This window comes from Motacilla alba, chromosome 4 (genome assembly GCF_015832195.1).
Source record: "Motacilla alba alba isolate MOTALB_02 chromosome 4, Motacilla_alba_V1.0_pri, whole genome shotgun sequence".
Taxonomy (NCBI): Eukaryota; Metazoa; Chordata; class Aves; order Passeriformes; family Motacillidae; genus Motacilla; species Motacilla alba.
The window spans coordinates 52,197,915-52,220,884 of NC_052019.1; the positions used below are offsets into that span (position 1 = coordinate 52,197,915).

Below are 22,970 nucleotides of genomic sequence, written 5' to 3' on the forward strand. Positions count from 1 at the left end.
AGAGGTGTTTGAACTTCAGGAGTGATCTTGAGATTGCAAAACCTTAGTGAAAGCAGAATATTTAAATCTGCAAACAGATTTAAGTCTTATTTTAAGCATGACAGGTATACTGTGTGCTTCTCTGACCCAAATGTACTGTTTATAATGTGGAATACTCTCTACTAATCTGAGTCCAAAAATGCTGCAAAATGACTGAGCCCACCAGTGGGATTAGACTCAGTTATACAACTATTCATCCATCCTTTATATCTATCTCTAATTATCTCAATGTTTCCAGCTATTCCTTCTCTAGGAAGCTCACTGTTGAAACAAATCAATGTTTAATTATTTTACGTTAAATTTGTCCTTTTGCATTTAGTGATTCTACAGCAGGTACCATAACAAAGCCATTACCTCACACAATTACACCAACTGAACCACGACCCTTATCCCTGGGCTGAATTGGGCCAATTAATAGATAATTTTACTTCCCACATATTTTGCCTTACTAATAAGTAAGGAAAATCCATTAAAGTAATGTAATTATGCAAAGTTTGAAGCAAGGGAGCAAGGATGGTTAATTTACATTTGACCTTGCAACAATGCACCTTGCAGTTTGCATGCTACAAAGCTGCAGCTTGCAGTTGTTTAGAACTGCATCCTGTTTATGCCAAAAAACATCCTGAATACCTCCAGCTTGTGAATGAGGTACTGAGATGGATCTTAGCAGCTCTAAGTGCTGTTATCACTCAATACAAGAAGAAGTTGTACACCTAAATCCAGCTATTTCAGAGTATTACTTTAAAAATAAGTACTTGCCACTTCCCTTTTCCTAATTTATTACCATTTACCTAATTTATTATCATTTTACAGTCTGAAGTTGAAGGGACAGATGAAACAACTAGTGTCCTAGCAAAAGAGGAACTGATACAGTAAGTTAAATGTTTTCAAATGGGGAAATGATTATGCTGTTGAAGGTGTTGCAGAGACACTGGATATCAGAACAAAAAAGCTGAGATACAACTAAACAGCCTAGGAATAGTCACTGTGTAATTTTCAAAACTTTTTTTTTCCTCATTCAGAAAAAGTTACGCCTCTCGGTACATTGCAGCTTTGAGAGCCATAAGGACTGTAAGTTGATCCAAAATAAATATTAAATTGAAAGGAATGGTATTAGAAATGGTGTATGAGATGTGTCACATCAGATGAAATTGGGTTGCAATCATTTTTACCAGCTTTGAATTTGATAATTTGCATTTAGAAAGAACACTTGTTCCTTCTTATTTCTTGCAAGAAGAATGCTTAGAAAGGCATGATTCATGTTCCACATGTCTAGGTATAATAAATGTGCATAAGCTCATGAACTCACAGTCATTACATTAATTTTAATCCCTGAAAAATGGGTCGTAAGACATGGTTTTCCACTATTGCTAAAAACAGTCTCTTGCAACAGCTCTTTAATGAAATTTTCTTCTGCCAAGTGCAAAAGTAATCAAGCTACAAGACAGTGATGTTCAGAAACATCATTAAAAGTTATAAAAATTTGCATGTAAATGAGCACCTTCAGGATCTTACTAGTTTCTCAAAGAAATCATCTAGCCATGTAGCAACCTGCAAATAACACGTCTCTAAAGGCCACATAAACACTGAAGAATGACAGTTTAGATACAAAACTAGAACAATAAGCATTAACAAAAGCACTAATTGATCCATCTGTATTTACCATTACAGAAATGAAAACTAGAGCTGAGTATCAGGCTTTTAACATAAACCAATCACAATCAGAATAAAACATAACTGAGCAATGCAGCTCAAGGATTTTGCAAAAATGGAACTTCATAGCATTTATTAATACATTAAAAAGACTACAGGTTCCAGGCCATAACCTGTGGACAACCAAAAATCTCTAGGGTAGTGCTTTTGAGCCCTTAAGAAAGACAGTACCTCTTTGATCCAGAAAAATGAAACATTTTTTTTTAAAAAGACATTAACTTCAAAAATCATTTTCCTGCAGCAATGTTATTTCATACTAAATGGGAAAGGAAGAGAGGAAGAAAAGAGGCTAACACAGGAGAAATTTGCTATCACAACACTGACTAGGTTGGAGAACACACAAACGTTTTTTTGACGTGTGACACCGTACCTGGCGATGTGGGAAACTGCCTTCACACGGTGGTAACGATTACACAGACTGTAATCAAGAATGCAATGCGTGACAATGGATGGATGGAAGGTAAAAGAAAGAAAAAAAAGAGAGAAGGAATGAGAATGGTATTCAAACACATATAACAAAAAATGAACTAGAAAACTTCATGGACATACTGCACTCCTTTCAACTCACTTCACATCTCTAAACTGAACTGATCATCTTTACAGACATCACCTTGATTTTTGCTTACTTTCTGCTCATAGCTGCAGTAAAGAAAGGCTGGTCCTCTCTGAGTGTAACATGTACTTCATTATTAGAGTATTACAGACTGGAAACAAGTCCCACCACTGTCACCAGAGAGCAACTGGGTTTTTGTTGTTGGGCACTTTGACCTTACGTGCTACTTTAGGTTATGAACATATGGAGTGAGGTGTTTAACATCTTTTCAACAACAGTGGAAAAAAATGCTTAAATTAACAAAAGAAGAAGCATTTAAATTTTATCTTGATATATTCCAAAGAGGGTAGATGATTATAGAGGTTATAAAAGATACATATAAAAATATATAACAACCACCTCCACTAAAACTTCACTCTGTGAATGCATCTTCTAGTTTTTATATAACCACATGAAGAAACAAATGGAGGGTTACAGAAGTACAGACCACACCAAACTCTGATTCTCTGGTTTAGCAGGATACCCAAGGGGAGTTAAACAACATGGTGTGATCCACCTGCTTTCAGAAAGCCCAGTCCAAGCATTATTTGACTTTTTGAAAATTTGGTTGCCCATAATTTTTGTAGGTGCTGAAATACCACTTAGGAGGTTGCTGTTGCCTGTTCCTTCACTGATGTGCTTAGGCTCCCCCTCCTGAACAAGGCCATCGTGGAACAGAAAGGAAGGGATGTGCTGCGGTTTGAGGGCAGGTGTGTGTGGATGGATGGCAGAAAAGGGAGGAGACCTTTTTAACCTCTGTTGGCAACAAAGCAAGGCAACATTAAACAGCAGCAACTGCTCACAACTCCCATATTCAGCCTTTCACGTGATACACGACCAGAAAAATAAAACTACAGATAACCTCAGACTCACCTGTCATTTATATCTGGTGCTTTAATTACCTTGTAACACTAAAATTGGAATTACAAATTTTCTCATATGTTGGTCCACTAATGGAACAGATTCCATTGCAAGATGTAATCACTGCTGAAAGCCATTTACAGAAAGAGATACAAAAGAAATTACTACAGAAAAATCTGCTGTTGTTCCTTATTGTATTTTTGGAGGTTTTTCTTTCTGCAACAGTAAACAGCCAGATTACTGACTGTGGGAGAAGGAAAGGGCTGCAGATTTAACTGCAGTGCCCTCTTATGCATAGACAGTGCTCCATATGGAAGGAGCTGAGGGACTGCATTTCTGGAGTCACCATTAGAAATAAGAAATACAGCTATAAGGACTGGGCTAACATTATGGTTTTGGGGTTTTTTCTGGCAATTAGGATACAGGTTCATGAGAAATAAAAGATTTTAGTATTACTTGAATTGCTGAAACTTTGAATCTTGTGAGTAATCTCCCATTCTGACAATATGAATTTATTAGAGGAAAATGGTAACTATATTTAATAAGAATTTGCTCACAATTGTACAAAAAGTGAAAATTTATTGAATTGGCACTTCTTTTTTACCAATATTATCTGTATGTCCTCTGCTAATATACATTATTGTAAGTGTACACTAAACACATTGTATATAATATATATTTTGTGTGAACACAGATTCTGTTCTTTTTCTGAAAACTACATAACCATGACAATTTGGAAATAAATGCAAAACTTAGGACATGAGTCTTCTAAAATGACAAGGAAAAGAACAATTAATTAATTATAAACAAGTAAACAATTCTAATTACTAAGAAATGAGTTTGCATTAATCTTATGCATTTTTTTTTTTTCTTGGAAACTTCTAACACTCTTAGGGGTTTTGGTTTATATATTTGACTGGTGTAATTTGAAAAGCATGACAAATTAATAAAACTGAGAAATCAAATACAACTAAAGCAACCATATAATGATGAAAAATAGCACAATTTTTTTTCTGTTATTCACTTGATTTATCTGAGAAATCATTAATACTATACTTAAATTAATTTAAATTACCTTATAAATCAGCAATAATTAGATTATAGATTGAAATCCCATGTTTCAAAGCAAAATTGCTACATATCATGGAGCCAACTGATGGTTCAAAGTGAAATGCTGGAATCACAGCAGGCTGATTCTTTTATCTACCATTCTCTTTAGTGCACCATTACAGCTTTCAATTACCGAGAAAATACATCTAAAAATAAACCACAGAACTAAAACGCAAAAAGTTATGTTCTAAAGTCACATATAAATCAAAGAAGCAAAAGCCATTGTAATAACATACAAAGTTCAAGGCACCAGGATGAAACAGCAGTTGAATCCACTGATGCAGGCAGCAAAGTCACCGTGTTATCCCACCTCTTCCTAATATTTTCATTAAAATTGGGAAACTTTTCAGTAGTTTCAAATAGAGACTTTGCTAAAATTTTGCTGGTAGGTCATCAAAGCCATGGTTAACTGATAGAGGTTAAATATCTTCTACTACTAATTGGATACCACTAAGATCTGAAGGAAGACCCAAAACAAATGGTGTTTAACGAAGTTACCTGTAACTGAAATGAAAAATTATTGTCAAGAAATCTGCTGAGGATTGATAACAGAGGTGATCCATGCCATGAATAAAAATAATCCTGAATACAAAAGACTACCAGAATCAAGGTTCAAATTCAAACTGTTGAATGTAAGTGGTCCTGCTGAAGCCACCCAAAGCTCTGCCACAGCTCAGTCAGCTATCTCAACCACTGGGCTTCATTCCTGGAATTCTACATGCAAACCCACTGTCATTTAAATACTCATCCCAGGCTTTTGTTCCCACCTTACATTTTAATGCAATTCAATAAAAAGATTTGAACTGGGGTATGATACAGAGAAATGTCCACTAATTCCCCTACTCCTCCATCCTTAACATGGAGCTCTACCTCATCTTCCCACATGGATACATAAGTTCTTTAGAGGGGGTGGGTTTTGTCTGCTGTTGAAATTCACTCAAAGAGATGTTGTGCTGCTTATCACTGAGTGTAGTAGTCCAGAAGAAGACCTGGAAGGAATTTTTCCCTCTTTCCCCACAGGCCTATGCAGTCTCGAGATACTTGTTCTCACTGCTGATGTGGGCAGAGTCAACAGCTCCAAGATATAAAAGCAAACATGGATATGAAAATGTACAAAATCCTAAGGTGGAAAACCCCCTATAACTAAAATAAAAATAAACAAAATCAAACAAAAAACAACCAAAAACCCCAATACCCAGAGGATCAGGGTAGAGCTACCCAGCAGCAGGATCAACTCCAGGTGCAACTGTGAGACATCTCCCCATGCAACTGGCCAACAGGGACTGAAAACAGTATGAGATGGGTTTCTCTGAGGGCTGCTTTTTAGGTTTTGGATGGTTGGTTGGTTGGGGTTTTTTGTGACATCCTTTCAGCTCATTCAGTGCATCAAGTCGCAATTTCTTTCATTAATTTCTTCTGGGTAAACTCTATTCTTCCAAATGCTATTTCCCCTTCCCTTATATAGGTTACCATGGGTTGGCCTATGGACTTTATTCAGAATCCTTGTTACTACTGACTCACACTGTGAACTATTCTCAGCAGAAAAAGACAAAATCTGGTTGCCTCAAAAGTTTTGTTTTCTATTTTAGAAAGAAAATTTGTTCTTTTCTGTATTTTTGTCATGCAATTCCCTTCATGAATATCATAATTATCACATTTCTTGGTATATCTTTATTTGAAGGGTTCAAAATTGACTCTTCTGTGTCTCTTTACTGGGGAAGAAAAATGTTTCTGTCTGGAACTACCCAATAACCACTTGGAAACCTTCCATAAGAATTGTTGCAAAAGGAATGTTTATAAATACTTCCTTGATACAAATAGATTTCCTGACACTTTACAATAAACTACCAAGACTTAGCCCTAAGTAAATATCTATCATTTGGTAAAGCATTTTATATTATCTCTCCAGTGGAGCATACCTACTAAGTCTTTTGGCATGAAAGAGAATAGTTACAATTAATTATTGTTAACCACCTAAGGTGGTTAACCAGCATGCAAGTACTGCACATTTAATCTTTCATCAACAAATTTTATACGGCACTGTAAGAGACACAGAGAGAGATTTATAGGAAGACTGGAAAAAAACTCACTTTAGTAAATTTTCACGGAGGTTAACTCCATATGTAGCAACAGAAAAGAAACTGGAGGTTTCGGAAGGAATTTGTGGGTTTGGCCTCGATGGAATTTTGAATGCTTGAGAGTGACAGGACACAATTTAACAGGGGCCGGCTCACAAGCATTTGTATTCAACCTTGAAGCTGAGAATGAGACTCTTACATTTAATTCTCAAAGCAAGGGATCAAAGAGTCCAGTGCAATAACTCCCCACATAAATCATGCTCCAGTACCTCACTCCGTAAGTAGATATACTGATTTTAATTAATCAATCCATTTATTTCCAGTCATTCCACTGACTACAAAAAAATCCTCCTTTCCAAACTCACTGACTTCCTACTTAAATTAGCTTTTTTTTCATAGAAGTAGGAGCACCTTGGGCTGTTTAGATTCATGATACCCTTCAGCTATGCACCGTCTTGTCCTTGGCAAAACACAACAGCAAACCAACTCTCCGACAAAACAAGAGTTGGGTGCCAGGTATTGTCAATAAATGGCAAGAGAAGAATACAAATATTGTCCTCTACACACTATTTTGGCCAGTGCCTAGATCTCACATCTTCTGCGAGGCCCTGTTGGAAGCCACAGAGTATTCTGACATTGATGTGCTAAAACTGTATCTGAAACTTAGTTTGCTTAACTGCTCTGTCAATGTTACTCTGGGGTTTTTCTGGGCAAAGAACAAACTTCTTTCATTTCCTCTTGAAACATCAAGGCCACTACCCAAATTCATTGGTACACGGCTGCAGCTATTCACGAGGATGAATTAGTTTTAAACAGACTTTTATACGGATTTCATTTCATCAGAATTATCCCCTGCACCCACTTAGCAGGAGTAGATAGTTTTCAATTGAAATATTGTATCACTTCTCACCATATAAAACCTAAACTCAACAGCAGCATAATTGCAAAATGATATCTAGTATTTCATGTTCCACCAGCTCGGAGGATAGACATTTAGAATCATATCTATCACTGGCCCATCCCAAATTGCTACTTTTATAATTTAAAAGAAAAAAAGAAGAAGGTATACTATGAAAAATAAGATGGACTGAAGAAAAGAGGGCTAAGAAAATTGCCATTATGGTTCTGCATGGAGCACAGCATATGTCAAAACCTCTTTACATCAGAAGGGATTCGAATATAATTTCCTGCAGAAGCTCAGAATTTTACAGTGTGTCTAGACACTCATCAGTGTTATTTAAAGCAAACTCTTTACAACTTTCAGCAACAAAAACGTGGAAAATAATTAAAGATGCAGTTAGGTACCCTCAATATCCTAAGCTAGAGCAGCAGTTATAAACTTAATATACTTTGTGTCTTATACTAAGCTGCTCAGGAGGGAAAGGGGAAGCTGGAGGACAACAGACCTCTTCCGACTTCTACGCTGGTGTGGACCTACTGCAGATCTACTTACGAGAAGCCTGAACTATTTTAATAGACTCCAAAATTTCATCAGAGCTTATAGACCATTAGTTGACCATGTATAAATATATAAAAAGAAACCAACTCTATGCCATAGAGAAACAGTCTTATGTAATGGAAACACATTTAAAATAATAAAATGGTGGTGGTGAGAATGGGGAGAGCAGAAAAAATATCAAAATATCAAAACCCCTCAATGATTACAGTGAATATAGGATACTCCAGCACATCAGCCTGAACAAAGGTGTGAAATTCTGAGAGATGACTTCAGTTCAAACAAGGGACATTCGCCTTCTTAGTTCACTCAACGCCTTGAAGAATTGGTCCTTGAGGGATTTTTGTTTGTTTGCTCTACAGAAAAATCCTAATTGGGAGTGAATGACAAAGTGGGGGCATGAGGGATCCCAATGGGTGAATTTTGTACATTTAACTCATTTAAATTGTACAATGTGTCTAAACATGCAGCTTGCAGCAATTATTATCAGCTCTAGCACAAGTTTTTTGCCTTTTTTTTTCCCAGTGCTAACGAGTTGAGTGGATGTAAATAAAAAGATATTGCCTAGAAATAAAATGTGTTTCATGTTTCTCTCTGAGGGTACCAAGCAGACAAAAAAAAGAAAAAAAAAAAATCTTGCTTCGAACATTTAGCTTAATTTATGTAATTCATTCTGGAAAGCTTTCCCCTTCCCAGACTTACTCATCTTCGCTATAGATTAAAATCCTACTTATGATTTTTAAGTTATGAAAATTTGTCAGGATTTTCTGAGATTGTACTGGTCATTGATCATTTAGAATAAGGATGGTTATGCATAACTTACATAGTTCTATAACTGCACATAAAAAAAGAACAATAATATCAGAAAGAAAAGCAAGAGTGGTTTACCGGCAAAAATGAAAATATTTCTTTTTGCAGATATCTTCCAGAAGATCATAAAACAGCATAATACTAAATACTATTATTCAATTGCAAGATAGAAGTGTCATGCATAAATATTTCAAATAATTCCATAATTGCCATGACATTTCAATTTACATGCACACACCCCATGTCCTCCTCAGAGGAAGTCAGAACATGACAATCAGTTAAATCTGCCAAACTGCATGGTATTATGTACAACAGCATGCCCTGCTATTAGCTCAGTTATTTCACTGACCTAGAAAGTCATATTTGGCACCTTATTTTTTTTTTTAACAGAGATATATGCACATACACATTCTTAGACTTTATCTTCCATATCTGAGCTTCAAAGAAGGTTATCCACATTTGCAAAGTCTTTTGAAGGCTAACTAGGATTTCACTTACTGAATAATAGGTGGCACATAATTGCAAAAATGCATGTGCAAACACTTTGAAAGATAGTCAAGTTTTTACTTCTAGTTTTCCTACTGAAAATCATCCAAGAATTATGGCAATATGTATACTGTGATTTGTACCATCTTGCTAATTCTTCTGTTCAGCCTCATGTCTAGGCAGAAGAGTTTTCAACATGAAAGTTTCAGAAATTGGCAATGTCCAAGAGTTTGAACTAAATGCCATTTCCATCCTCGATGATGCTGTCAGTTTTATGAGCTGTGGCACACATAGACTATATTGTACACTTAGAGCATGCTCAGCAGTGTTATTTTAAAACCATCACAGATGTACAGCCCCAGCAGGATGTCACATTACAGAAGCCACAGCAACCCTGCCATACAGCTGATCCCTTTGTCCAAGCAGGCAGAGCATCGGCCAGGAAAACCAACTGTCCAAACCTGTAACATTTTTCCATCTATTAAAGTTCCTAATGTATTCCAGCTCCATGTCTACACTTCAATCTAAAACTTGTAAGATCTTACAAGCCTGAGACAATTAGTGGATATGCTTTTCATTTCCTGAGTGCTTATCCTTAACAAGAGAAAAGCACAGAGGAACACTGCCCCCAGCACAGAAGATGGGTCACTTCCCTTGGCATAACGCGACTAATTTGCACAACAGGTTGGGAGAGCTCCAAAGTTCACCACCTTCAGACCAATTTGCACACGTGCTTCTTTTTTCAAGTGCATCCACATAAATAAAAAAGTCAGCAAAAAAAGAAAGTGAGTGGGAATCCACTCTTTGTATTTCCAATGAGAATTTGATGTAATCGAGTGCCAAGGGTGACAAATGAATAAAAGATGAACTGCTATAATTGAGAGAACATTATGGTAGGATCTTTAGTTAGCATCTTTCACATACATTTTCCTTTTTTTTTCTTTTTTAAACTCATGCCATCTTTAAAACAAGTTTTTTTATATATACTCAATTATATATCAAACAATAATCTTTCTATCTCCTGGTGAGAAAAATAAAATTGTGCATCTATACCAAGCAATAATCCATATGAGAAGCATTCTAACCATCTAAAATGACAATTCTGTTGTGACAAAGTATCTATTTGATGAGAAGGAATAATTCTTTTTGAGCATTTTTACAGTTTTTCTAACCCAAGCAGACTTTCTGTTTTGAACTAGCTTTTTACTTGTGGCCAAAAAATATCAACTGTCTTTGCAAGCTTATGAGGTAGTTTCTATATTACAGTTTTGTTTTGTTTTTTTTTGGCCTTCCACTGCTAGTTATATCGTATATCAGAATATCAGATAGCCCCAGGCATGCCTGCTTACTTTTAAGAACTCATAAGAACAAGAAGTTTTGAATTTCCTATGGAAACAGCAGAACTGGATAGGTATTTAAAGTTTTTTGTAGGTGGAAAGACAAAATATGCTTCTCCTCATGTCCCTCTTTCACAAGAGAGACACAGATATCCCTTATCTCACCTGAGAGCCAGTGCAAGTATGAGCATCACTGACCTATAAAGAGTATCAGTGTCTAATGAAAACATCCAAAGAAAGCAGCTGTAGTTGGAGCCTCTTTTCTTAGAAGGAGTGTGGATTTCAGGATCAGGATATTTGGGTCTGCAGCCCACAGCCACAAATACCATTTTAACCCTGCTGCAAAGCTCTTCCTCTAAGAAGGCAGCAAATTAGGCTAAAAATAACTTCAGTGAGAAGCTGGTTTAGAGCCATGTTAGCATGTAATACACAGAAAGAAAATTTCACCAGAAGCAAAAGAAAAGTGAAACAATTACTCTTGCAAATAGGGGGAAAAAAAAGATTAACGTTCCACTAAATAACTGATTCATAAAGTTATGACTAATGAATAAACACCTTTATTTTCCAAGATAAAAGTAATGGGTAGTTTTCAAACCCAGAGTATTCTAAGCTATTAATATTTAATTGTGATTTCAGCCCGTTTTTCTTGCCTAGGATTGAAAGAGAAACATAACAGTGCAAAGCACTAAGGATGTGTGGGCACATTATTCCTAGCACAGAAAAAGTAATAAAAGAAGAAGGATCTGTGAATTGGCTCATGCATTAACCATAGAGAATGCTGGCAATGCAAGTAAGCAATGCTCAGTACAAAAAAATGGGTGAGACCACGAGTCTGACTTGAGACATCACACTACAAGGCTGTGCCACATGCTTTAATCTGTGCATTTCTGTAGAATGCTAACTACACTGAAAGCAACCTTGGCCAACAAAATATTTCTCTAGGTCTTTTGAATGTTGATGATAAAAAAAGAGACTGTCTTCACTGGCCCCATATTTAAAAAGGTGGGATAAGAAGCAGCACAGAGAATTAACTGAATAAAAAGATGGATGACATCTAAAGCATCATGAATTTCTGTGGGCTGGTTTTGATGCTTTGTTGCTATAACACAACCTTACATTTTAGCAGAAGGTCAAGCAGCACGACCCAACCCAGCACCTCAGAGTTAATATGGCAGTGCATACCAGTAACCTCAGTTTTAAATACACTTGGGGTATAGTTTATTCCTCAGAAAATGAGCTCTGTCTTCCAAGTGTACAGTAAACCAAAAGCAGCAGTAGTTCATGAACCCATCCCTATAGCTTCACTTCTTGGGTTTTTTTTTTAATGCTATTCTGTCTAGACTCCACCTGTTTTCATTCAGATCACTAGGAAATAATTACTCTTAGGGTCTGAAAAATATGTGGACAGGGCCACCATGGGCCAATCAATAGCTTGGCAGATAAGATTTCACTTTCCTCCCCAAGACACAAAAACATACTATATACAAAATATTTGTGAGTAAAGTCATGGCTTCACTATATCATTACCCACAACATCTGAAAAATCTTCTCCTCTGAAGTGGTTATGCCTTATAATACTATAAAGGAGCTGTCAACTATAAAGGATAGAAAGAAGTAATCTGAAGGATCAAAGGGACATAAGGAGTACTTGATCGCTGGTACATCACTGAAATGAAATCAGGTTTCAGCAAATCAAGCTACTCTAAATATCTGCACAGTAAGAGCAATGACTCACCAAGACAACTGGCAGGTAAACTTTGGGTGTGTCTCTGCAAGCTGCCCTAAACACTCTGCACTGGTAGTTTCTATTTTAAGCAATCCATTGATCTATTTGATGTTGTTTCTCTTCTAATCAAACTCACTGACATATATTGCCGCCTCTGCTATTTATAATACTGAAAAGTGAATTGTATAAAGAAAATATTATTTATATATAAGGAGGTTTTCATGAAGTATCAACTGTATTCTATTAGGAAAACAGTGGGGAAGTTCTGGAACCAAAACTAAATGCTAAACATACTTGAAAAGTGTTTAAGTGTCTTAATATTTGAAGTCCAAACTGTAATTTTTAAAGTATCTTCCATTGCTAGCAAAGATAAGGATGGAAATGGTGAAACCTGAAAAAACTGCTGGATTTTACAAGTTGTATGAGAAGAAGCCTCCAAAGAGTAAGCTTCTGGAGTTATTATCTCTTCGTTTCTCTTGTATTTCACTTACATCATAGGTGCCCAGAACTGTAATTACTAATATTTTCCTTCCCTCAGGTGTTTTCAAAATATCAATCTGCTGTGTGGCACCAGAGATAAGAAAAACCAAAAATGCCCACTTCTGCATCTAGAGGGAACTACACCTGACACAGGTTAGTTTTTTTGTGGACCCATAACAAATCAGCCACACACTGATAATATAAGTGGGAACAGCACACTATGACCAGCCCCCCCATCTCTGTCCTGTGGTTACCCTAGCTGGTTCTTAAAAGTGATGGGGGAAAATTAAGAACACTGTTGAACAGACACATATGGGAAAACACACCCCCCACTGTGTGTGTGGGATAATACAGATATGAAAAACTATTCAGCAGTGGGTTCAGTAGAGTTCAGTCAATGCAGCATAGAGTGTAGTAGCATCTGCTTTATGGTCTCCCACGGTGTTGCTCCAGACAGGTGTGGAATTGCAGAGTGCTGACATTAAGAGCCATCAATGAGAGGTTTGGTTATCTGCAATCCATAGTGCCAGCATTGACTGACCACAGGCAGGAACTGGCTGGGGTGATCCACCTCTCAGAGAGGTGCAGCGTGATGGTAGCTGGTGTGCATGCTGGGCAAGCACGGAAACAAAATGTTCTTCAGTAATTTGGATACTGTGGGTGCAACTTAGATTACTGCAGTTGATGGCTTTTAGAGAGCCTGTAATTATTTACACAAAAACGGGAACGAAACAAAAAAGTGTGCTAGAACTAGAGGGATACAAATAAAAAAGGTCACTAAGCTGCTCACAAAAAGTATCCAAGACATGAGGAAATACAGAGATCTTGTACAACATGCTTTTGCACTCCTGACTTCTTTGCATAGGACTATATGAGCTTCTTTTAAGGTATTAAATAAAAAAAAGTTATCTTTGTGGGCTTTTTTCATCCTGTATGGAAGGATTATTTATAGTTCAAAATGCAAAACTCATTTCAATAACTGCTTCTATCAGTAAGTTTGATAGTAATTTATTACAGTAATTAATTAATATTTTCAAAATTTAATAAGAAATTTATTATACCCATCCTGAAAATAATGGATTTTTTAAGAAATCAAAGAAATGCTGTCACTGAGAAATATTGGTTTGTAAATATAACCTTTACTTTATCACATTACTTTTTGCATTTATGATGAAGTTATTGGGAGTTTTGAAACTGAATCTTTACCTAAAAAATTCTCAACTTCCAGGCAAAAAAAGATAAGCTGCTAGTATTTCTCCAAGGCTTGAATACTGAGCAAAACTGAAATACATATTGCATATTAGTCTTTCTGAATATGAAACAATTCATATTCAGAATTTGATCAGGGAGCCAGCAGTTTCTTTTTTTGTTATGGAAAGATACTATCCGGTACTTCCAGGCCCATGCTCTTATTTTAAACGAATAAATTAATGGATTTAAGGAGAGTTGGACCAAAAATCATGAAATTATTCCAAGGGATTAATTAATTGCATCACAAATAACAGAAGGCAAAATTTCCCAGCTGTGTTCTTATGAAGAACTAAAGCTCATCATTCAGAAGCGATGTTTATTTGAGTCTCAAACACACCAGGTGTTTCCAGACACAGCTCCACATGTGGAGAGAAAAAACAAAAAAGACTTAGTGTTTGATGACCACGAAGTAAGAGAAATGGAAGTGCTCCTAATCCTTCCAGAAGAAGTAGTGAGGGCAGCAGCACCTCCCAAAACCAGCTTGTGCCAGGATACACAAGCACAGGCTCCGTTTCCATCTCCGAGAGCACTGTGTGGGGAACAGAAACCAGCCCATGTCCCTCTCCTGGAATCAGGCAGTCCATCAGCTCAGCTCCCTGGCCTTTCCTCTGTCTTGATTGCCTCTCAGGACTGACTTTAGCAAATGTTAACTTCTGTTTCCTTGTGCTACCTCTGTGAAACCTTGTACTAACATTCTCCAATCAATGTAAAAAAATTAGGAGGTCTCTACCTTTTCACAAAAATATTGCAGCATCTTTCTTTTGCTTGATAAGGTACTACAGTTTAAATTAATTTAAAAGACAGATGAGAAGTTTGTTGTTCATTATAATGCAGTATCTCATCCCCAAACTTCAGATTTCGTTTTTGTAGTCAAATGTTTTTCATTTCTTAACACTACCACCACCTATAGTAAATTTACTGGAATATAATGAAAAGCTACTTCCAAAAGGCCACAACATTCTGAAAGTTAGAAAGTTACAAAATTATCATTGCTTTATAATTGTGCAGGGCTGAACTGACTCCTTGGTGCGTCAGACACAATCCTACACACGCACAAAGACAGAGCCTCAAAGTGAAACAGCTGAGCTCTGGGCCCTGACTATGCCATTTGCTCTCCTGTATTGCTCCTTCATCTTTAGCCAGTGTCTGGCACTATGCATGTCCAGGTGCACCTTACCTTGACGTAACACTTTAATGCTCAGTTGAACAAGTTGTTGAGTTGTATTATTTCTGCACATGAACTGACTCAGCTGCTGGCTCCCACGGTACCTTATCCCTCATCCTCCTCATGTGCTTTGCTTTATTCACTAGATATGATCAAATGATGAGGCCTGTCTGGGAATAACTTTCACCTCAAACTCTAGTCTCTAAGATGACAAATTTTCATAATGAGTTTAGGAAAACCATGAAACAAAGGAAACATCATTAGGGATGCTTTATAGACACACACACAGTCTACATGTGAAGCTACAGAGCTGCATCCTACAGCACAGCAGGAGCAGGGCACACAGCAATTCATTTGTCTCTCTCTGCTACAGATAGACTAACTGGATTAATACTGAAGGGTAAGGAATATCCTGAACTCTTCAGGCTTAACAACTCAGTAGAGATGCTTAATCCTTCACAGGAATTCCTCTGTGAAAGGAGAGTAGTACAAATCACGTTACCCTGATCAGCCTAGAACAAAACATCCTTTTCCAATTAAGAACACTTGCTGCATTCACCAGCTGAACACCAATAAAAGCTACAAAAAAATGGAAATTGAAATCCGTATTTAACCCCCAGCTGTACAAAGTAAAATTTGGTGGTGGTGAAAAATATATGAAACTTCAGGTGCCATTTACTTTTTTGCCACCCTACAGCTCAATCTAAAACCTGCAAATTAGGTACTCTTATGCAAGTAAACACACAGTATTAAGTACTTCTGTTCCTGGAACAGCTACCTTCACTTATAGTGAAACGGGTCACACTTTTTAAGAACTACCTGAATAACACACAGGAATTTACTGTAATAGACTGTTGGTGACTGTACATCCTGGAAGTCACTTCATGTCACTTACTATCCTATTGCGGCACCTAGACCCAAAGTCACTAAACAGGTAGACCTAGACCAGAAGATGATCAGTATTCAAAGAAATCTTCCCAGAGACATATCTTCTATAATTTAAGCAGTTCATTATCCTGACTTAGCCCACCATCAAAAACATCTTCTGTGAGAACCAATGCCTCAGGAATAGTTTCATCATGACAGCTGCCTGTATATAAGACAGTATGTGCCTGATTTGTTGACCCTTTTAATCAGTTACTGGAGTAAGTACTTCCCAGATATTCTTATTTACTTTTCTCCCAGAAAAATCTTCATTATATATAGTAACACACAATTATAAAGTAATTGTTTGCTTCTTGTCTCCATAGTGAATGAAATATTATTTTTTTGTCTCTTTACTCCTTACACACCATTTCACTGCACCTTCTTGCTACTACATCTTCTACTGCTAAGTATCAGATAGTGTTCCACTCCCATAAATACATGGATACACATCTAAAACTCATAGCTGTTGGTTTTGATTTGAAATTTGCTTTGTCTGTGGAGCCTTTCATGGACTTATAAAACTCTTGTTGAATACGATGCCACCTATGATATGGTACCTTGATTCAAACAGTGAATAAATGCTACTTGTCTTCTGAAGTTCCCTTCAAGAACTAATATTAAATAAAGGTGTAATTTTAACGCTCACATTTGCTATTTAAAAGGGCAAGCTCCCCTGAGAGATCACCTTTCTGTTTTCCAGCATTAAAATCAATAGTGCCAGCAATCTCCACTGCTTTGCACAGATGAAGAACGCAGCAGTTTATCAAGTAAGTTCACTCCAGGATCCAATGATTGGCATTGGCTTTGAAGCCTTTGAGCACTTAAGTAATGTTATCTGAATATAACTTAATGACTGTATTATATCCGAACGCACAATTTTCTTGTATTAAAGTTCATATATCACATATAATGATGTTCCACAGACACTGAGGTTTTCTAAATATAAAACAGAGCTGTTTCTTAGGAGGCAGCTTTAAAAAAAAAATAAAATATGCCACTTCAACATTTTTTCCCTCCTTTTATCCTGTAGTCTTCTCATATTATATCTCTTACAAGAAAGAATGCAAACAATATCTTTTAAAATAAGGAAATTATTCCAGGATCACCTCCTGAGAGATATAACCTCATGTGTGCTTCACTCAAAGGGAATGCTGTGAACGATTTGGTTATTTATTATAAATAAATGGAACCTAAACCATTATGGATTTAACACAGTGGTGTAGCTTAGATATTTTACAGTTTTTCACAAAACTTGAACCTTAAGGAGTATCTGGTTTAAACCATAAATAAATAAAATAAAATTAAAAACAGCAAACCAGAGCAAATGGAAGAAAATAGATGAATGGTCAAAGTAATACTGTGTTTATGAGGTCTGCTATGTTTGAATAAATACACATGTACTCCCTTTCTTGGGTTTTTCAGGGAGCAGTGCATTCCTGAAACTGAGGATAAGACCTGAAAGAGGAAGATAAGTGAAAATTGGAAGCTAACTCAGCAGACAAACTATTTCTGATTTTGCTGAATTTGCCTTATGTTCTGACATACAAAATTGATTTAAGAAAGGAAGCCAAGTGTTTAGTAGTCGTTCTCTGTTTGGTACAAAAATATGAATACTCAGGTAATTTCCAGCCTGCAAGTGTTGGAATTAACCAGATGACTTGAAGTCAGTCAGCAAATAGTTAATGCTGGTCTCAATGAGCCAGACTACATCTGCACACAGGAATTAACACCCATTCAGACAAGTCCAAATAGAATTAGCTGAGCATAAATAATTGCTTAAGGTTTTGATATTTGCCTGGTGTCTCAATCTCAGAATGCAATCCTCCAAGCAATGCTCTGTTCTCTAATAATAATAGTGGTAACAAAGGTACTGATAGGGTTAAAGAGGTTAAAATTATAGGTGAATACATATTTCAAAAATATTTATGTAGTGCAATTTAGAGTGCAATAAAGGAATGCATTAATTTTTATATGTAGTATCATTCTACATTCTTTAATACATTGCTGTGTACAACAGAAAGCTTGTCTTGAAACAAGTCACAGCAAGAAGCAGAACTTTCATGAGACTGTGATGTCTCTAGCTTGAAACTTATGATGGATTACCAAGGAAACTAAAAACACAGAGTCCTCAGGTCAATTATTTAAGCTTCACTGACAAACAAATTTTTCATCCACCAATGGCTTAAGTCGACTTTATGGAATTACTTTAATTGGAACACTCAATGTACGATTTCATTTTATTCAATGTGACACCACAAGTGCTAACACAAAAATTGTACGTGGGCTCTTATCTCAGACAGATCTGCGCCAAGGGTATGAAAGATGGTCTTTCATCTTTTCTCTGCCTTTTCATCCCATTAAAAACTACAGGTAAGTGTATGCTTAATGGCATCTGATTATTTATGAGGGAATGGGGAACTACCAAAATTATTTCTGATATCAACAGATTTTCCAGAAAAGTCATACAAATAGTCTCACTTTTTGGCCGAACCTATGGCTGGGCACAACCTAGTAACATTTATTGAAAATGTTAAGCCTCAAATATAATTATATCCGTTAGTTATTTAAAAGGTGTCACTCTTCATACTTCAAAGGAATTATTTACAACCCTACTTTGTGTAGGATTTGGTGAAGCTCTTCAACTAAATCAGAAGGACAAGAACACCTGTATCTCTCCTTCAATTTAGCAAGTCACTGATCTGGGTAGAGAACAGTCCTTCCCTGTGCTGTCATTACATAAAATATGTATTAATAGCAAACCTATACATCAAAATTTAATTAAAATCATAAGATATCCCAATTTATAAGAAGATACCAATGTCTAATCAAACTGCCTATTATGAGCTTCTGGTCTTAAGAAGGTAGGTAACTTCAAACCTGTGAAATATATATTTATAAATGTCAAGACTTTCAAAAATACTCCCACAAATGCAAACAACCAAGGAAAAAAAATTAAGTGACAAACAAAAAGCAAAAATAAACAAACCCCCAAACCTTAAAATGCTGGTAGAACTAAAATCATGAATGTCAATGGACCAAATGGACCAATTTACCAAATAGTAAAATCACTGACATCAGTGGATCAGCATTCCACTGTCAAGGTAAAGCAACAAAAACAAACACTTAGATTTTATCATTAAGAAATTTACATTTTATAATTCAATATAAAATGAACAGACAAAATTCAAAGCAAAATTAAAATCTCCAAGGCTACCTGACAAAAAAAAAAAAAAAAAAAAAAGGAAAATTTAAGCAAAGTCTGAAGAAAGCTCTTAATTTTGCTTGAAGCACAAATAAGCATTTAATAATTTTGACGTCAGGATCTCAAGGTGAAACCAGCATGCAAAATTTAGTAATGTGAATAACCCTGAAGCCTTTGCAAAGTGTATGCTGGAAATAGGATTGTAACAACTCTATCTGGTTTACAGATTTGCATTCTTATCACTGATTTCAACTGGGAGTGTAAAACTACATGATGCATTTTGTGTTTTACTTCAGAGGTCTGATTGTGAAATATTCTGTTTACCTGAGAGGACCTGCGTTGTCTCCTTGGCAGTGCCTGACTCCAGGGGAGCCAAAAGGCCATTCTGTACCACAAACTCGTACTGCAGCTGTACTATCCTCAAGGAAATAATTTCAGGAATCAGCAGAGTCCCTCTGCTGCCACTGATGCTCCTCCATCAAGCATTAATAAAACAGAAGAGGAAAAACACAAGGTACCTGTAGAGGGACTCCACATCAACAATGAGAAGGATTTATGTAAATCATGGTTTATAATACTCAGTTCATATTATTTAGACTAAGGAAGGACAGGGCTTGACACGTCACTGAGTCATGACTCCTTTCATGCCTTCCCAAAAGCTTGTGGATTTTTTTGCAACATAAGACTTTGCCATCTTAATCTGGATGGGCTAGAAACCCCTTTGTAGATTCATTTGGCATTTCATTTCAAATGAGCACAGGAAAGTGCAACAACTTTCCTTTGAAGCAAAAACTAGCACTAGACCTCATACCTGCTAGGAGCCACATTTGGATGGTGAGGGTCAGCACATGCAGCTCCCTTAGCGGGATCAGAATGTTAATTGCTACATGCTCCAATTATTTGCTTCCAGCTACTTTAAATAAATCATCCATCAAAGATAAATTACACTATTTAAATTACCTTCTGCTTGTTGTTTTTCAAAGGGGAAAAAAATCCACATCAGTCTTCAAACAGTTACTAAATAAGCAATGTGAAGAATTACTTCATATTTGTCTTGCTTTATTTTCCACCCAATTCAGAAGCAGGGCAACTGGTTAAACAGTACACCTGAAAACTGTAACAATATAGCACCTCATCCTGTAATTATTTTGTTAGGTATTTTTTTAGGGAATGTTTGTTCCATGTCATTATAAATCCATTAGGAAAAACCATCTTCCTGCAGTAGTTGCTTTTGCACTTAATGGCTTGGTGTAAAAGTAAATGCTGAATCTGGAGTGAGGCATCCTGTGCTTACGGCCATGAAACACACGTTTGGCACACAGAAGTACTAAGACTCAGTAATTTTCCTTCAAATTAATTTGCAGACAAATTAATACTGCAGGGTATTTTCCACATTATTGTTTTATTCTGTATGACTTATTGCACAAATTGCATTTAAATTTCAGCACTGAAGTAAAAGTGAACTGTAAAATGTCCAGATGTGACTCCTGTTTTAGTCTGTGGCTTTATCTGACAGTTCATTTAAAAATATTTGAAGCACTTCTAGTACTATAAACATAATATTTAATAAATAATAAAATATATTGTCTTTGCATCCAAAGTCAGATTCTACATCAAAAAGATGAGTAGAGAAATACTCATCTTTTTGAATTGTGAGACCCATGCTCACATTTGACCTGGGCAGCTAAATGAAATTATTGAATCCTCAAAGCTTTCAGTAAAGCAACATCCCCATTGCTCCTAACAGAACATTTGGATCTGCAACTTGGTGGCAAGTTTCACAGCTAAATGTGATATCGTCTGAAGTTTTGTAAATGTTTTATAAATTAATAAAACTCCTTCATTCTGTCACATGAAACCCGCCTAAATGCCCTGATCCTCTTGCTGTGTGTTTAGTGCTGAGGCAAGAGAACTCAAAATCAGCCATGGGGTGGAAACATGTCCAGCCCTGCTGCAAGAACACAGAAACATTTTTTCCTACACAGGAACTGTCTCACTTTCTCCTACTCACACCCCAGAACTTAAGCACGTACAACTGCCTCTTGGGCTAAAAGGCACATTAGGGGATAAAAAAAAATCTTGTAGGTAGATGGTGAGAAGTGGGACACACAGCCCTCCAGGTGAGCATTCCACCTCCCACATCTCAGTGACCTACTCTCTCAGGATGCCCGAGGTCAAGCCAAGGGATGCCACTAGAAGAAAATAAAAATATGACTGCTATTGTCATCCAGTTATGGCACTTACATCATTAACTCCTGCCACGTGAGACAAAAAATAGAAAGGGAGGTTTATGCACTGTCTTTTATGTTATGCTAAAGAACAGTCATACTGCTCCCAACCTACAGTAGCAGTTGCTTTGTTTTAATTAACACAACTTAGAGAAGTGACTCTTAGCTTGTCTCATAAGGTTAGATAAAATTTTCAACTTACAAATAATCACTGTGGCTGAAAGACAAAACTACAGGGGTTTACAGCTTTACCATCTTTTGTACGGTCCAAATAAATGTCATTCTTTCAGATTTCTCAGCCAAGGAACATGAATAGACCAACAGAAATATTTAGCTGTGTCCAGTGTATGCTCATATGCCATTGCCCAAGAAAAGTTTCACATAGTCAATGAAGATAAAATAACAACTAGACTGCAAGTAAAACTAAGTTACAGTCATAAACTGGTAGGCAAGATCATCATCCATGTGCACACACCACCACACATGCCATAATTGAGGGCTACCAAACAAGGTGAGGCGACAGGAGATCTCCACGCAAGCTAAAAATTAAAGGGAAAAAAAAAAAAAAGGCCTGTTTGGCCTTAGCCTCTGTGTTCTGCATAGGAGGATTATTTAACCCTTTCTAATGAATATGAGAAATAGCTTATATTGTACTGATTATAATTCTTTCAGGTAAGTAGGCAAAACTGACAGTTTCAGATACACTGCGCATGGCCAAGATAGCCAAAACCCAAATGAATTTGAACTTCAAAAGCTTTCTCCAACCCCCAGTGAAAAAAATAACATACTGATCATCTCTATAAAAGTTTTATCTAGAAAAACAGTAGCTCAGATTTCAAATTCAGAGAGAAACTGTAAGCAAGTGAGGATTACAAAACAGTAGCTAGTGACAAGTACAGACCAAGTTGATCCCACAGTAGTATTGTCTCTTTTCTCAAACTCCTCAAATGTGGAAAAAACCCACTATGATTAAATAGAATAATAAGGCTTTTCACATCAGGAACTATTTTTGATGCTCTAGGAGATAAAATACAGTCAGCAAGAACTGGTTGTGTTGAAAGGACAGCCCAGAAGCAGGCGGGGACACACAACACTGGAACAGAAGGGATTGTTCTGTACCTAAACCCATGACTACTGCAAGCTGATCCAGCCTCAGTCTTCCTGGGAGAAGTACACAAGGACATGAATTCGTGCTTCTGGACTGTTTCTGTGTCTAGCTAATGAATCACACCTTTGTACCACTGCCTATGCTTGCCTCCCAAACACCTCTGTTTGCGTGCATGATGGCATTTTGCTTGTTTGGAGTCACGCTTCAGTTCGCTTAAGTGCCTGATCCCTCAATTTCAATGTCTGAGTCTACACATAACAACCAAATATAAGCAGCCCAGGGGTAATGGTGAGAATCTGATGAGTAAATAGTAAATGCTAGCATGAGGCCAACTTTATGCATATACTCACTATCCTAAGGAAAAAATGGTCTCTGTTAGCTCTTCTTACAGTTTTTACCTG

General features: G+C 36.7%; 1 protein-coding gene across 5 annotated transcripts in view; it reads right to left on the minus strand.

The window, feature by feature from the left end:
* CCSER1 (coiled-coil serine rich protein 1) overlaps positions 1 to 22,970 on the minus strand; it is a 615,878-nt gene that overhangs the window by 95,836 nt on the left and 497,072 nt on the right. Inside the window, exon 11 of one of the 5 annotated variants that reach the window (XM_038134238.1) lies at positions 1,842 to 2,170. The exons of the other annotated variants lie outside the window; for them this stretch is intronic. Coding sequence (XP_037990166.1) covers positions 2,145 to 2,170 — 26 coding nt within the window. The 3' untranslated portion in view covers positions 1,842 to 2,144. Of the gene's footprint in view, positions 1 to 1,841; positions 2,171 to 22,970 lie in introns of those variants that run through there. 5 annotated transcript variants of the gene reach the window in all.